Raw genomic sequence first — 15129 nt, 5'->3', positions numbered from 1 at the left:
AGTATAACTGTAGATTGTATAGTATAGCATTGTATAGTAGTGTACATAAGACCCAGTGCCTCATCCGTAGCAGGACCTTAGCATGTCTTTACCATGCTTTTTGTAAACTTTATGTACATATACCTATTATGTCTTATTCTTATTACTTGTATTATTGCACAAATGTCTTATTCTCATCCTATTCTTATTATTGTATTATTGCACAATCGTTGCGGGCAAGACCCCCCGCATTTCACTGTATACTTGTATGCCGTGACAAATAAAACTCTTGACTTGACTTGAGGTAGAGTTTGAAAAGGTATGAAGGAGAGAAAGAGAGGAAAGGGGGCAGACATTGTAAAGGTAGGAAGGAGAGGGGAAAGGATGAAAGGAGGCAGAGTTTGAAACGGTAGGAAGGAGAGAGAGAGGTAAGGATGAAAGGAGGCAGAGTTGGTAAAGGTAGGAAGGAGAGGAAATGAAGCAGAGGTGGAAAAGGAAGAAGGGAGTGATGAAAGAGAGGAAAAGGATGTTTGTGTAAAAAGGAAATTTTTACTTTAAAAAGTAAGTTCACCCAAAATACAGAAGGTGTTTTTCCTCTGACCCAGCCTGTCAACGCCAGACCCATGGAACGTACATGACTCTCTCTCCATGAGGTCTGAAAGAGGCACATTTAGAAATAAACAAATAGCTTGCCAGTGAAAATGGTTGTCAATTTGACTAACCACCGTGATATGATGGTGTCTTGTTTCTCAGGCCGCAGTGAATTTCTGGTGCTGTTATTACATTCAAGTACAGGATAAATACTATTTCTATATTTATCTGTGTGTTACCAAGGCAACGGGCTGTCAGTGTGCCATCAGATGGGGCCATTTTATATTATAGGTCTAGAATAGCCTTCAGGCATGAGCTGTTTTAAGAAGTCTTTAATTGTCACACACATGCGAGATGGGCAACCCACAGGAACACACACATGCACTCAGTCGCCGATGAAATGTCTCTGCACTTTTCCCATCGCGTCATCCCCCCCCCCCCCCCTCAAGGGCAGCCAGGAGCAGACATGGGCTGCGGCGTGGACCGCACCCGGGGACCAATCAAAGTGCTCCTGTCCGTCTTCGTCAGGGACGTGACAGCGTTGGCGATCTGTTCTGCATGTTTTTCCATTGGGTTTATCTTATTATTATTATGGAACCCAGCACCTTCTAGCTGTGAGGCGACAGTGTTAACCACTACACCACCGCTTCAGTCTTGCTGCTGGTGCAGAGAGGGGAGTCTTTCTTCCGCACTGTGATCGTATCGCCAAGGAATCCCGTCCCCCGGCATGAAAGACGAGACACCAACACATTCCGTCTGCAAGCTATTGGTTTATCTTTCAGTCCCTGTGGAGCTAGCTTGCATACGTTCCTTGGGTCTGACATGTCCGGCTAACCTCTTACCCAGAGTGCCATCTATCCATCCAGATAGTTTCTTACCCAGAGTGCCATCTATCCATCCAGATAGTTTCTTACCCAGAGTGCCATCTATCCATCCAGATCGTTTCTTACCCAGAGTGCCATCTATCCATCCAGATAGTTTCTTACCCAGAGTGCCATCTATCCATCCAGATAATTTCTTACCCAGAGTGCCATCTATCCATCCAGATAGTTTCCTACCCAGAGTGCCATCTATCCATCCAGATAGTTTCTTACCCAGAGTGCCATCTATCCATCCAGATAATTTCTTACCCAGAGTGCCATCTATCCATCCAGATAAGTTTCTTACCCAGAGTGCCATTGTAACCCAGGGTTCAGATTCATAACTATCATAACTATCATAGGGACATAAATAGTTAATGCTATTAGGTAAGAACTTTCTAGAACGTAAAACATTCTAGAACCAGCGGATGATGTCATGATGGAAGGTTCTGGAACCTTTGTGATGTCACCGTATGATGTCATAATAGAACGTTCCGGAACATCTTCGCCCACGCGGGATGAGGTGGTGTGCCGGACCGATACCCGATGGCGAGCCAACCCCGGAACATTTGATATAACTCGAGGCTAATGCCAGCCTGATGTGAATACCCCTGATGCTCAACTCTCGTTACACCAACAGTCCGGTAGGATTGAACTGAACGAGACTACAATGACTTCCAAGGGCGTCGACCCTGTTCACCTTGTGTTATTTTGATATTGTATTGTATTTGATTTAACTTGATATATGGGTACGGATATTCTCCTAAAAGAAGGGGGAATTAAAGGATAAATGCTTACTCACAGTATGATGTCATAATAGAACATTCTAGAACATGGAACCTTCTAGAACGTTTGTGGTAATGTCATAATAGCACATTCTAGAACATATAACCTTCTAGAACGTTTGTGGTGCTGTCATAATAGAACATTCTAGATGACATATTGATTATAGCTGAATCACTGATAGTTCTCCTGTAAAGAAAGATGGTTTAAAGGGCAAATTCACCTAATAAGGTATTTGCATCCCCTGATAAACTGATAAAACTCCATATCACACCGGGACTAAATGAATGGGTAGATAGCACTCCATATCACACTGGGACTATCTGGATGGGTAGATAGCACCATATCACACCGGGACTATCTGGATGGGTAGATAGCACCATATCACACCGGGACTATCTGGATGGGTAGATACTAGCACTAATAATATGTTATGTTTTTATATTTTGGGTGAACGACTCTTTTTGAAAAAAGGCATAGGCCTTTTGGGACAAGTTTCAGGATCAAGATTAGATATTTTCTTGCATCTTCAGTGAAAGAGCGTCCACTTGTTTCTTCTTGTCCCGGAGAGGATCAGCACCTGGTGACATGACGTGTATCTCCCTCTCGTCACCCCCAGATGCAGGGCCAGACGCCCCCTGTAGCGTTCAGAGGCACCAAGAAGGGAGGAGGCGGAGGAGGAGGAGGGGGGGCAGAGGAGGACGGTGATGACGGGGAGGAGCAGGAGGAGGACGGAGGAGGAGGAGGAGGAGGAGGAGGACATGACATCATGGATCTCCTTCCCAGGACTGATATCAGGTCAGTCAGAGCTCTGTGCACTAAAGCTGTCATCAGGACGGGATGTTTGTATGGTCTTAGATATTGGTGAAACAAACCGCTCTCTCCCTAATCCAGAAAAACTAGAGTCTGTGATCATCTGGTATAAAGTCTGAAGCTGCTCCATAGTTTTCTATATTTGAGCTGTGACTGCAAGACTTTGGCTTTCGAGGATAACGTTTTCGGGTATCTGAATAGACAATGAATTGGTAAAGATGACACAGAGAGACGTATTCTGTTGATCTCCTTTCATTCTCCCCTCTTCCCTCCTCTCTTCTCCTCTCCCTCCCTCTTCCTCCCCCTCAGTGATAAGATCACATCAGATCTGGTGTCTAAGATCGGGGATAAGAACTGGAAGATCCGTAAGGAGGGTCTGGACGAGGTGGCAGCCATCATCTCCGAGGCCAAGTTCATCACCGCCACCCTGGGGGAGCTCCCTCTGGCGCTGAAGGGACGGCTCAACGACTCCAACAAGATCCTGGTAAGAAACCTGTGCGGTAGTAGAGCATACGGACGTCTGGTCTCTCTGGTCGCTGGACCAACAGGCTATAGACTTTAAGATGGTGCGAATGCATAATAATAATAATTTCTTAGATTTCTATAGCGGCTTTCAGGAAACCCAAGGCGCTTAACCGAAGAGAGGGACAAACTAGGGGGAAGGAAAGGAAAGGATGAAAGGAGGCAGAGTTTGAAAAGGTAGGAGGGAGAGGAAAGGATGAAAGGAGGCAGAGTTTGAAAAGGTAGGAGGGAGAGGAAAGGATGAAAGGAGGCAGAGTTTGAAAAGGTAGGAAGGAGAGAGAGAGAGGGGGGAGAGAGAGGAAAGAATGAAAGGAGGCAGAGTTTGTAAAGGTAGGAAGGAGAGAGGAAAGGAGGTGGAAAAGGAAGAAGGGAGTGACGGAAAGATAGAGAAAAAGGATGTTTGTGTAAAAAGGACATTTAAAGGGGACATGCATTGCTATTCCTTGCACTATTTGTTTTGAGTGACACGTTCAGCCGAACGCACAATTGGAGGGGGGCTCCCCACCCTCCAGAACATTTACAACAAGCGGTGCAGGGGCAAGGCTAAGAGAATCATTAAAGACTCCAGTCACCCGAACAACTGCCTCTTTGAACTGCTGCGGTCAGGCAAGCGATACCGGAGTCTCAAGGCGAGCACAGAAAGACTCAGAAGAAGCTTCTATCCCCAGGCCATCAGGCTGCTAAACGAACAATGAACACTACACAACAACAACCATCAAACGCACATAGCACACACATCCACACGCACACACTCACTTTAAACAAACACACTGTAGCACCCACTCCACACACTTTATAGCACATACTCACTTTAAACAAACACACTGTAGCACCCACTCCCCACACTTTATATTTATTGATGAAGGATTGCACTACAACTCGTACACCTTACTGTAAATTGTACCTAAATTGTACCTCATCCCATTTCTGCTTTGCACTATATAGTATTGTACATTAGTACACTGCATAGTATTGTATATTATATGGTAACTCAGTTACGTCTATTCTGCATCGAACATTGTACATATGTCTATACTGAACACTGTGACCTCATTTTCTACTTCTAAATTACATGCTATACTATGTTATTTGATACTATCTTGTCTAGCACAGTCTCTGGAGCGTAACAGTAAGAAGCATTTTGTATGAAAGTATTCTGTACTTCTGTATGACAACTATTAAAGAAACTTGTGTCTCAGATGGATCTCTGCTTAAATAAAGGTTGGACGGTGTGTACCAGGTTGATCTCTGGTTAAATAAAGGTTGGATGGTGTGTCTCAGGTTGATCTCTGGTTAAATAAAGGTTGGATGGTGTGTCTCCGGTCGATCTCTGGTTAAATAAAGGTTGGATGGTGTGTCTCCGGTCAATCTCTGGTTAAATAAAGGTTGGATGGTGTGTCTCAGGTTGATCTCTGGTTAAATAATGGTTGGATGGTGTGTCTCCGGTCGATCTCTGGTTAAATAAAGGTTGGATGGTGTGTCTCCGGTCAATCTGGTTAAATAAAGGTTGGATGGTGTGTCTCCGGTCGATCTCTGCTTAAATAAAGGTTGGATGGTGTGTCTCAGGTTGATCTCTGCTTAAATAAAGGTTGGATGGTGTGTCTCAGGTTGATCTCTTGTTAAATAAAGGTTGGATGGTGTGTCTGATATTGATCTCCATGTCTCCCTACAGGTGCAGCAGACGTTATCCATCCTGCAGCAGATCGCCACGGCAACAGGCCCTGGACTCAGACAACATGTTAAAGCACTGGGGATGCCTATTATTACTGTACTGGGAGACAGCAAGGTAAACATACAATACACTGTAATACACCTACAGCTGTTATGCATCATCAAAATGTGTGTGTTAAAGTTATAATGTAATGTTGTCAGACAGCAACCTCTCTGCAAAAGAGCCCTTTTTCTTGTAAAGCATGTAATCTTTAAAAAAAAATATATAGACATTATATTATATTATTTCCCTGCTATGTAAGTGCAACTCTATGCCATTACACTGTCTTCTATGACATGCCCCAGTGATGATGTTATTTTCTTTGAGTTTTCCCTATTGAATGAATTTACTTTCTTATGGCATTAGGTTGCAATAAATCCACTCAAACGAAATTCGTTCGCTCATAAAATTTGTGACATTCTAAATGTGTTTTAATGACAAAACAACCTGACTCGTGTTTTATGATGAAGGTATTTTCGGAGTCAGTGCGTCACGCGTAATATAGACACTGGTGTTTGTCACAAGTTAAGTTGCTATAACTTATAACGTTAAGATAAGTGTATTAACATTTCGTCCTCTCTGCTATTAAGAAAGGAGAGCTATCCTTGTGTGTGTTTCAACACCTCGCTAAGTACCTGCTTAATGCATGAATAACACACGCAGACAGTGCAAGACATTTTTGCGTTTTCTGATGCTTGTATCTCGCCGCCACAAGTCGGGTTTGGTCACGTCCAGTCACATTTAACATCATCTTGTAGGCAACATTGACTTCTCCCTCATCTTGTCTCATAGGCCAATGTGAGGGCTGCTGCCATGGCAACACTGCAAGCGTGGGTGGAGCAGACAGGGATGAAGGATTGGCTAGAGGGTGAAGACCTATCAGAAGAGCTGAAGAGAGAAAACCCCTTCCTACGACAGGAGGTAACACACTTACACACAGCAAGAAACTTCACATTTGATCCAGCAGTCACTGTGGATGTTGGATTCCAAAATTCACTAAACATTTTCCCTCTGTTGGGCAGCACAGTGGTGTAGTGGTTAGCACTGTTACCTCACAGCAAGAAGGTCCTTTACCCCAGCAGTGGTTAGCACTGTTGCCTCACAGCAAGAAGGTCCTGGGTTCAAACCCCAGCAGTGTTTAGCACTGTTACCTCACAGCAAGAAGGTCCTGGGTTCAAACCCCAGCAGTGTTTAGCACTGTTACCTCACAGCAAGAAGGTCCTGGGTTCAAACCCCAGCAGTGGTTAGCACTAGGGATGTCCCGATCAAATTCTTTTGCTCCTGATCATGTGATTGATTTTGAGTATCTACCGATACCGATCTTTCCCGATCCGATATTTTTTTTTAATATATATATATATATATATATATATATATATATATATATATATATATATATATATATATATATATATATAATATATATATTTTTTTTCCCATCCCAATTTCTCACATCACCCTGAATGTTGACGTTATCCAGGTGAAAAGTTAACTTCATTCAAGCGAGGCATTGCAATCCTTGACATAAATCATTTGATGTATAATTAAATCAAAGGAAATGCGTTTGGGTCTGAGAGTGTGGCTGGTCTGCCGTTGTGCAGCTGGATACTATTGGTTTGTTTTGGCAAAATTCTTCTGCTCTGTGTGACAATAAATAAATGAATGATATGCAATTTAAAACCAAAACTAAGGCCTCAGTATGAGTTTAAGACATGAACATGGTCATGTTTGTTGAATAAAAATCTTCTGAAAATCACGTGATCGGATCGGGACATCCCTAGTTAGCACTGTTACCTCACAGCAAGAAGGTCCTGGGTTCAAACCCCATCAGTGGTTAGCACTGTTACCTCACAGCAAGAAGGTCCAAAAATTTTTACTTTAAAGTAAGAAACGAAATCATAGCAGAGATAAAAGAAGTGGACCATTTTTCTGTCACAACGGACATGTGGTCCAGTGTAAATATGATGCCCTACATGAGCCTCACGATGTACCTCACTCCCAACTGAAATCAAAGTGCTTGGAGACCGTTTTCACACCAGAAAGCCATACAAAGGAATATCTGGCCGAAGCCCTTCGCTGCTCATTCCGAGAGTGGTCTCTGGATGAGAGCAAACTGTGTTGCATTACTACCGATAATGGGGCAAACATTGTTGCAGCAGTGCGGGAATTGGGCTGGCAATGGCTAAACTGTTTTGGCCACAATCTTCACCTGGCGGTCACCAATGCGATGACATCAGAGAAGGAGCGCACGGCACGAGCCATGGGTCTGTGCCGAACATTGGTCACCACGTTTTCTCAGAGCTGGCAGAAGAAAAGAAAACTACAGAGAGAACAGGATGAACTCAAAATGCCCCGAAAAAGCTTAGTTCTGGTGATATATAGCCATTTAAATTTTTATATGAAATGCTTCAGTTTAATTAAATATATATTTTTACGTTAATAATAATTATAATAATATTTACATTTATATATTTATAATTACTGCATATATATATATTTATAGGGCAAATATAACTGAGGGCATATAATATCCTTATCTTGCACCATGACCTTTTTACACACACTGAGGCATCAGGGCAAGTATACTTGCCCAGATGCTTGATCTACTGTCATCGTTCCTGCTACACATCAGATTTAAAACAAAGCACGGGCCGCCACACACTAACAAAATAAATAGTTACTGTATGAATTTTCATCTCAAAGAACGTATTTGTCGCCGTTTTTAGCTTAACTTTTACAGCGTATTTTACATCTATGGGCAATAATAATTATTCAAGGCTCCATTTTTCGTGGATACACCAGTCTATAGATATACATTTTCCCGACAAAACGCTACCTGCCGCGACAAAATCTGTGCCTTGGTTATCCAGATAGATTAATTATCGTCTCAGAATAACTATAAGTGGCTATGCGTATTTTACGTATATGGGCTAAAATTGAGAGAATAAATTGAGAGCGGCTAAAATTTAGAGAATAAATGCGAAAATGGCTTTTAATTAAATTTATTAGACCTTGTATTATTTCTAGGGCTGTCTTAAATACTTCGAAGCTTCGTTCGATGGCACGAGCTTCGGGGGAAAAAATGGACGTTAAAAAGAAATTAAAAATAATTTTTTATTTTTTGCCTCCAAAATCTTGCGCCTCCATTCCAATGAAACGAAAGTAAGCGGCGCCTCGACTCCACCTCTCTACAACAAGCACGTGGGGATTATCTGTGTTGTCTTTGCATAAAATATGCAAAGACAATGCCCAAAAAGCCGAGTGCCAGATATGCCAGAAGAAAATGGCATATCACAACTCTACAACAACTTTGTCAAATCACCTAAAAAACGTAAGTATCGTTGTACACGACGGCGACGCCACACAAAACATTAATAAGGCTATGCCTATGCTGCTATGACTAATGTGTTACCAAGTTGGCTAATTTAATTGTAATCATCTGCTTTTGTAGGTGCATTGTCTGATATAATTATAAATTATAAATTAAATATAATATAATTGTTTGCTTGATAGACGAAGGTTGCAACATAATTATGTAATGTCATGTCGTTGGCTGTGAGAGCAGCCCCACGCACCCAGGCAGCGCAGCCGAGTGAAACCTTGTCGAAAGGGGCTACTTAATTAATGAATCCAATCCACTTTATTTATAGAGCACATTTAAAAACAACAACGTTTACCAAAGTGCTGTACAAGTCCCACAACATAAGATACAAAAAAATTCAAAATTATAATTAATTATTATAATTTTTTTTTCTCTAAGCTTCGAATTAAAATCGAAGCTCGGCCCCGAAGCTTCGATTGCCAAAAAAAGCTTTGAAGGTCAGCCCTAATTATTTCGTTATTGTTTTTAGTTTTTTAAACGAGTGGCCTTTATTCAATAAATTGCGCAACGAATGTGCACTTTAGGATTTATTTGTATTTACTAACTTTGCAGTGCAAAGCCTTTATAAATGTGTAATGGCCTATCTGTTTCTGTTGTTATATGCACATTTAGTTTCAAGAAGAATTTGTTCTGTGTTCTTGCAAGCGTCAATAAACAGTGTTCAGTAGCCTATGTTGCCTGTGTTTCACTTTCAATAACGAATGCGTGCTTGCCGAATCCCAAACAATATTCCTGCTGCAAAGTCGTTCTCTAAAGATAGACATTTAGACTAGAGGCTATAGGCTATAAAGAATAGACTACTACAGAAATAAATGCATTCAAACTTTTTTTGTTACCGCGGCGGTTTGAATGGCTTTGCAAATTTGTGCGGTAAGAAAAAAATCAATACCGTGGCAGCCCTAGTCCTGGGTTCAAACCCCAGCAGGGGTTAGCACTGTTGCCTCACAGCAAGAAGGTCCTGGGTTCAAACCCCAGCAGTGGTTAGCACTGTTGCCTCACAGCAAGAAGGTCCAAGAAGAGTTTGGATGTTCTCCCCCATGTTTGCGTGGGTTTCCTCCAACACTAAACAGACGAGCATACTAGGTATATCCTGCCACTGACCAAGCTGGTCCCTGGGCGTCACACTGTGCTGCTGCCCACTGCTCTGTTAGGATGGGTCAAATGCAGAGGATGAATTTCCTGATTTCTCGTTTTTGTTGTTCATATATTATTTTATAAGCTTAAAGCCAGCAAAATTCCGAGGGGAACTAATTTCAGACCACAACGTAATTGTATTCCATCGGGCCGGGAATTAGAACATTGTAAACTCCGCTGAGTGTCGTACTTATTCCATGTTGTTTTGATTCTACATGGGCCAAAAGATGGGGAAATCTGATTTGAGTCTTTAATGAATCCCCTCCCTTTCCACCTCAGCTGCTGGGCTGGTTAGCGGAGAAGCTGCCCACCCTGAGGACGGCCCCCGCGGACCTGATGTCCTGCGTCCCCCACCTGTACGCCTGTCTGGAGGACCGCAACGGAGACGTGAGGAAGAAGGCCCAGGACGCCCTGCCCACCTTCATGATGCACCTGGGATTCGACAAGATGACCAGGGCAACGACCAAGCTCAAGGTGCGACCACTGTATAATATCACTATGATCAGGGCAACGACCAAGCTCAAGGTGCCACCACTGTATAATATCACTATGATCAGGGCAACGACCAAGCTCAAGGTGCGACCACTGTATAATATCACTATGATCAGGGCAACGACCAAGCTCAAGGTGCCACCACTGTATAATATCACTATGATCAGGGCAACGACCAAGCTCAAGGTGCGACCACTGTATAATATCACTATGATCAGGGCAACGACCAAGCTCAAGGTGCCACCACTGTATAATATCACTATGATCAGGGCAACGACCAAGCTCAAGGTGCCACCACTGTATAATATCACTATGATCAGGGCAACGACCAAGCTCAAGGTGCCACCACTGTATAATATCACTATGATCAGGGCAACGACCAAGCTCAAGGTGCCACCACTGTATAATATCACTATGATCAGGGCAACGACCAAGCTCAAGGTGCCACCACTGTATAGGCCTGTCGCGATAGTCAATAAATCAATTTATCGCCCTATAATTAAAATTAATGCAATGATTTTGACGGGCGCGATTAATTGCTATTTGCATGTTTGTTGTAATGAGGCGGAACCAGTACCTCTTGTCAGTCACTCTCCGTGTGGGGAGGCGGGCCGCTGGCATTACTAGAGTACAGCACGGGAGCTCCTGTGAGCCCCATGCGTATGTTGGGCAGTAGCAACGCTACATAGCTTAACTACATTTCTAAATAGCGTTGCTCCTTTTAACCAAGTAGCATTCTTTGTAGTGTAGCTATTTTTAGACCCAAGTAATTACTCGCTACTGCCCGGAGAAACTGGACTGCTAAATAAAGATTAAAGATCTAGCGTTGATGCTATTCAATGCTATCAACATTAGCTAAATAGCTAACCAACAAAATACAATGTATAACATAGCTACAACACACAATAACGTTAATACAATTACATGCATCATTGTTTGCAATGAACGGGTGGGGCTAGTCAAAGGACTGGACACAGGGACAAATTAAACATGAATTAATTTATTATAACAGGTCGTTTTGAGTTGCGCTGTCGTGCCTACGCACCACAGGGCTAATCTATTATATACGGCTTTGACGCTTCCTCCTCATCGTTGATTGCCTGTAGTAGCTGCATCTAACGTTAGTAGCTAACGTTAAAACTAACCTAAAGTTAGTTGTTCACCAACAATCTCAACATTTGTTCCATCATTAGCTCAAAAACACAGAACCGGACGAGACAAGTTGTCCGCTCATAGGTTCTGCTAGGATAATAACAACAATACTTCCGCTCCGGTCGGTGGGTTTCAAAATAAAAGAGCAAAGTCTAAAACACCGGAAAAGACTTTTATTTTGTACAGCGTTTTCCTCCATGAGTACTCGAGTACATCATGTGATCAATCGATCTGGATTATTTTTGCCCATCCCTAGTTTATCCTGTGCTGAAAAGTCTCCATTTCAATAGAGATGGTATATATTTTGGTGTTTATTTGATTATTGTTTCACTGCCTTTTATTTATTATGTTTCCACAGTTTTTTCCTCATACTTTATTAACATTTTGTACATGGTACCGCAAGGTACATTAATAATACAAGTACATGTTAAAAGGATGACACAAAAAGCCAGACAGGGGGCTTGTTTCCAGTTTCAGTTTGTTTTATAATAAACAATCAAACTGAGCATTTTTTGCCTGCCTATTTGTTTGGTGGAAACTTGATCATGAAGTTGATAAAAAAAAAAAAAAAAAAACGGTAGTGCAGATGTAGCTAGCTATTTTTGCCATGTTGCTTGTAGTGTAGCTTGGTACATTTCTCTGGGGATAGCTATTGTTGTAGTTGAGCTATATTTAAATCGAGAGTAACTGGTAGTGTAGCTTACTACATTTTCCAAGTAGCTTGCCCATCACATAATCCGCGAGCCACAGTAAACAAACGCGAGCCACAGTTAGGGTGACCAGGTGTCCCGCTTTTGCTTGTACTGTCCCACCATTTGACCTAATGTCCTGCGTCCTGCATATTGAGAGGATGTCCCTCTTTTCGAAGCAAAAAAAAAACATGGGTGGGGGGAGCTCCAGTAGCTCACCACGTACCGCGAGTGCTATTTCAGCGCCGTGGACAACCGTGCTCGTCACGGATCTGGGGCTGAGCGCGTTCGAATCCCGGACGGCAGCCGTGCCTTTCCCAGAGTGTCTTCCCCCCCATCTGAACCCTTTCAGCCTGCTTCTGTCGGTCGAACTTGACCAAGTATGAATGCGATGAAAAAGCGATAAACGCTAAAAGAACCAGCTGACTGGTCAAAGTTTAAAAAAAAAAAAAAAAACATGGGTGTAAAAACCCCTTCCTACAGTAAACCTAGCAACCCGCCACACACATTGCTCTGCTCGTTTTATCATTGCTCTCACGGAGATAAAACTGGGAACGAGGTTACTCTGCTTGTGACGCTACCTCATATCGCAGATCTCATTGGTTAGGTAGTAATTTAGGATATTTAAAATGTCTTCCAATGTTAAATAAAGGTTTATTGCACTTTGAAACGGTTTCTTTGCATTATTATGCTATTATCATTATATTAGTAAAAAAAAAAAGAAAAAATTCATTGAAAACTTTTGGGAAATGCATTTCTCAAAACAAAAAAACGCAATAATCTCACTTATCGCAATAATTTCTGGGACAATTAATCGCCAAGCAAAATGTGTTATCATGACAGGCCTACCACTGTATAATATCACTATGATCAGGGCAACGACCAAGCTCAAGGTGCCACCACTGTATAATATCACTATAATCAGGGTTCGCACTCAAGGTCCTTGAAGTGATTGAATTTTGACAAAAAAAAGCAGAGGCGATTACAAGGTGATTAAAAAATCCTTGAAATTCAAATCAACCTTTCATTCAATCTTTATTTATACTCCATAATTCGCATTGAAAGTTTTGTTCATCCATGATGAAATTGTTCTGAATCAAGAAATACGTTTTTTTTTTATTTTTATTTTTTTTGAAAGATTTTATTTATAGCATTTTCAGATTTTTTGGTCAACGCAGGACCTTTTGGCCACGCAGGGCCGATAGAGGAGAGAGGGTGAAACGGGACGGGAGGAGAAGAGGGGAAGACATGCGGCACATGGCCACCGGGTCGGGGAATCGAACCCGGGGCGACCGCTTCGCGATTCATGCTATGTGGTGTGCTACTGGAGCGCCCCAAGAAATACATACTTTTAATCTAAAGTGTAACTAATTGTCGGAAATTGAGTTTAAGCCATAAATATTGGATCCGATTTTCTTTCAATAATAAAACAGCATTTAAAAGTTAATTGTATCCTTTTAAATGTCCTTTTAAAATGAAAAATAGTGCTTGGAAAAGTACTTGAAAGTCCTTGAATTTCATTTTCCAATGTCTGTGGGAACCCTGTATAATACATGCAGTGTATTACATATGGGATGACCAAGGCTACTACCAAGCTCAAGGTGCTACCACTAGAATATAATATCACTATACATGCAGTATATTACATCTGGGCATATCACAGACTAGAGACTATATACTGTACACTACTATATACACTATTCTATACTGTACACTACTATATATGTCTAAATAATCGCAAATTAGTTATTTCCCCCCAAATGATCTTATAGCAGTAGTTGTTTCTGCCAACATGGAGGACATTCTATGACGGGCCTCTTGTTATCTGTGTCTCTAGCCGGCGTCTAAGGACCAGGTGGTGACCATGCTGGACAAGGCCAGAGCCGTGATGCCGGAGAAGCCGGCTGCTCCTGGTAAAGCTGGTGCCACCAAGGGCTCTGCTGGAGGCAAGGCTGGAGGAGGTGAGTATCTCTGCCCCCTCTCCTCAGTGTCTGACCAATGGCTCTGCTGGGGGAGGTGAGTCTCTGCCCCCCTCTCCTCAGTGTCTGACCAATGGCTCTGATGGAGGAGGTGAGTCTCTGCCCCCCTCTCCTCAGTGTCTGACCAATGGCTCTGCTGGAGGAGGTGAGTCTCCGCCCCCCTCTCCTCAGTGTCTGACCAATGGCTCTGCTGGAGGAGGTGAGTCTCCGCCCTCATCTCCTCAGTGTCTGACCAATGGCTCTGCTGGAGGAGGTGAGTCTCCGCCCCCCTCTCCTCAGTGTCTGACCAATGGCTCTGCTGGAGGAGGTGAGTCTCCGCCCCCCTCTCCTCAGTGTCTGACCAATGGCTCTGCTGGAGGAGGTGAGTCTCCGTGCCCCTCTCCTCAGTGTCTGACCAAGCGCTCTTTAAGTGTTTTAACTCTTCCCCCTGTGTCTCTGTTAGTGCCTTCTGTATCTGGAGTTAAGTGTTTTAACTCTGTCTCTGTTAGTGCTGTCTGTATCTGGAGTTAAGTGTTTTAACTCTGTCTCTGTTAGTGCCGTCTGTATCTGGAGTTAAGTGTTTTAACTCTGTCTCTGTTAGTGCCGTCTGTATCTGGAGTTAAGTGTTTTAACTCTGTCTCTGTTAGTGCCGTCTGTATCTGGAGTTAAGTGTTTTAACTCTGTCTCTGTTAGTGCTGTCTGTATCTGGAGTTAAGTGTTTTAACTCTGTCTCTGTTAGTGCCTTCTGTATCTGGAGTTAAGTGTTTTAACTGTCTCTGTTAGTGCCGTCTGTATCTGGAGTTAAGTGTTTTAACTCTGTCTCTGTTAGTGCTGTCTGTATCTGGAGCCTCTTTAAGTGTTTTAACTCTGTGGTTTAACTCTGTCTCCGCTCCAGGCTCCAGGGCCCAGCCTCTTTAAGTGTTTTAACTCTGTCTCCGCTCCAGGCTCCAGGGCCCAGCCTCTTTAAGTGGTTTAACTCTGTCTCCGCTCCAGGCTCCAGGGCCCAGCCTCTTTAAGTGGTTTAACTCTGTCTCCGCTCCAGGCTCCAGGGCCCAGCCTCTTT

At 42.8% G+C, this 15129-nt stretch overlaps 1 protein-coding gene across 2 annotated transcripts in view; it reads left to right on the top strand.

Moving 5' to 3' along the window:
* Positions 1-15129, top strand: part of ckap5 (cytoskeleton associated protein 5) — a 140344-nt gene that overhangs the window by 78088 nt on the left and 47127 nt on the right. For both annotated transcript variants that reach the window (XM_084335398.1, XM_084335397.1), the window contains exons 20-25: positions 2833-3011; positions 3336-3510; positions 5221-5334; positions 6052-6180; positions 10055-10249; positions 13946-14069. In XM_084335398.1, coding sequence (XP_084191524.1) covers positions 2833-3011; positions 3336-3510; positions 5221-5334; positions 6052-6180; positions 10055-10249; positions 13946-14069 — 916 coding nt within the window. The remainder of the gene's footprint in view (positions 1-2832; positions 3012-3335; positions 3511-5220; positions 5335-6051; positions 6181-10054; positions 10250-13945; positions 14070-15129) is intronic.

Source organism: Notolepis coatsorum (genome assembly GCF_963971535.1).
Source record: "Notolepis coatsorum genome assembly, chromosome: 18".
Taxonomy (NCBI): Eukaryota; Metazoa; Chordata; class Actinopteri; order Aulopiformes; family Paralepididae; genus Notolepis; species Notolepis coatsorum.
This window is presented reverse-complemented; position numbering and strand designations above follow the sequence as displayed.